General features: G+C 33.8%; 1 protein-coding gene across 1 annotated transcript in view; it reads right to left on the reverse strand.

Moving 5' to 3' along the window:
- LOC105265267 (probable G-protein coupled receptor CG31760) overlaps positions 1–2,292 on the reverse strand; it is an 8,926-nt gene that overhangs the window by 3,116 nt on the left and 3,518 nt on the right. Inside the window, exons 3-5 of the mRNA XM_011302673.1 lie at positions 1,924–2,178; positions 1,714–1,848; positions 333–629 (exon numbers count right to left, since the gene is read on the reverse strand). Coding sequence (XP_011300975.1) covers positions 333–629; positions 1,714–1,848; positions 1,924–2,178 — 687 coding nt within the window. The remainder of the gene's footprint in view (positions 1–332; positions 630–1,713; positions 1,849–1,923; positions 2,179–2,292) is intronic.

The raw sequence follows: 2,292 nt of genomic DNA on the forward strand, positions 1-2,292 counted from the left end.
AAGGGTAATCGGTGGAAATATCTCGTATATTCAATCCACAATATTCGGTTTAGAATTTTTCAAATAGATAAAATCAAAAATAGATAAAACCAAAAATAGATAAAACCAAAAATAGATAAAACCAAAATTTCCGTGAACAGAAAATTGAAACAGAAATTGAAAGATAAGAACTTTTGAGAACAAATAAATTGCGTTGTATGCAGCTATCAATCAGTAATAATTAATTCGTCATATGATCCGTGAATATTTAAGACGCGAAAATTATGTAATTGAATTTCGCGGAACATTTGCACTTAGGAAACGTCAATTTTACTCTCAATTTTCTTTAAAGAAAAAACTTTTCCACTATTTTCATCCGCGATTTTTCATCACGACGTGTGAGAAGTGACAGTTCCCTTCCCACAACGCGAGATAGATTTAAAAAATAATTAAAATTAAATGAGATGAAGATTTTATTGAGTTCTGTCATGTTTACTTGCGTGGTATCGTGACACTTGTGAGATCCTCTAAAAGTCTCGATGTGATTATCCATCCGTTTCTCATCTAAATACTTTTCCAGTATGTCGTCATCACACTGATTTACTTCAAGCCCACTAATATCGATGTCGATGCTCAAAAAATCTCGAATACTATAACGCAAAAGGCGAAGAGACAATGAAAGAAATATAAAAGCTTTCACTTGATTATCTCTCACATTTACGAGTAGGAGATATCGAATGTAATACATTTACATTTTCTACGTGCTATTTTGGGGTTCAAATGGAATCCTATCTCATATGCGAATTTGTTATTACTATTTTTATTTATGGGTATAATACTGTGAACGTGTGATGCATCTGTAAACGATTTTTTTTATTTACAATCATTTCTCCTAGTGTCGTTGGAAGGAAAAGACTAGGATAAAGATCGGAACAGATTAGGTCATAAATTCATGAACAGGATAAGCGGTAGAATGGGAGTCCGAAATTTAGGGTCACGATATGAGTCAGGATAAAATCCAGAGATTGAGAAAACGCACATTGCCGATTTACTGGCAATATTGTCTTCACAATTTCTTCACTTGGATACATTTAAAACCACTCAAACAGTTTGATATTACTAACTTGCTTATCAACCTGTCTCTCCGAATTGGAGCAAAATCAAAAAACCATTGTACAGATTATTTTAATAATATTCTCAGATAATAATATCACTGTCGATCCCTGGCATCATTATTTTAGTAGAAAAAAGTATAAAATTATTCATTTTATTGGTTTTTATTAATTTATTTTTATTAATTAGTCGAAATTCAAATTAAGTGCAGCATAATTATTATCTATATAATAATTACGCGAACTTATCCTCATTGGTGATTAGATTGATCAATTGCCGGTTGATTGTCGATTGGTAATAAATTAGTGACTGATTTTTCACGAGCCAAACGCACAAGTAGACAAGTTGACAAATTACCGTTATTATTCATAAAAATAATAACATAAATAATTTAATAAACAAAATATCTAGATCAAGTTCCAAATGTAATAATTTAATTCGAATTAATTTCGTTATAATTCTCTGAATAATTCTGATTTTTTAATGAATAATCACAAGTCCAATCAGCTGAAATGTTATTGAATCATTAATTAAAATCATAATTAAAATGAGCTTGACTCAGTGAAAGATCGATGAAAGGATAATTGAGGAATGTGAAATAACTTGAAAAGTGATACTCACCCATGTCGCATGTCAGAAGGTCGTACATAAACGCTGTATGAAATGAGCCACTGCCTGGTCTTGCAGGAGATGTATGGCAATGTCCACCAGCCCAGGTAGGAGTCAGCTGGTGCTGACTGAATGAATTTCGGCGATCTAAACACCCAAATACGTTGAGCAAAACGAGTCGGATGATTTTTATTTGGGATTGTAGCAATCTAATATGAGAACCTCAGACTGGACGTTGGCCCTTCGGAATTGCCGAACCAAGGAAGTCCCGGATCCGGTCGATAGCCAACGCGCAACAATTCGCTCTCCAACTTTATTGGCTCACCCATATTCCCCAGGGCACGCTTCAGCCATGTCTCGGCTACGATAATATCCGTTGTTGCATTGAACACAACGATCCGAGCACCCACTGCATTCGCCATCGATAGCAGTAATGATCTTGTCATTGCATTTAACAAAGCTACAAAACAATTAATGCTGATGATTCTCTTTTTCTCCAGTCCACTTGTCGCCGACTAGACTAGCTTGTGAATTTTTTTCTAATAATTATAATACACAGGCATAAATTTTTATTTAAAGAGAATCATTAAA

Source organism: Fopius arisanus, unplaced genomic scaffold (assembly GCF_000806365.1).
Source record: "Fopius arisanus strain USDA-PBARC FA_bdor unplaced genomic scaffold, ASM80636v1 scaffold00028, whole genome shotgun sequence".
Lineage (NCBI taxonomy): Eukaryota > Metazoa > Arthropoda > Insecta > Hymenoptera > Braconidae > Fopius > Fopius arisanus.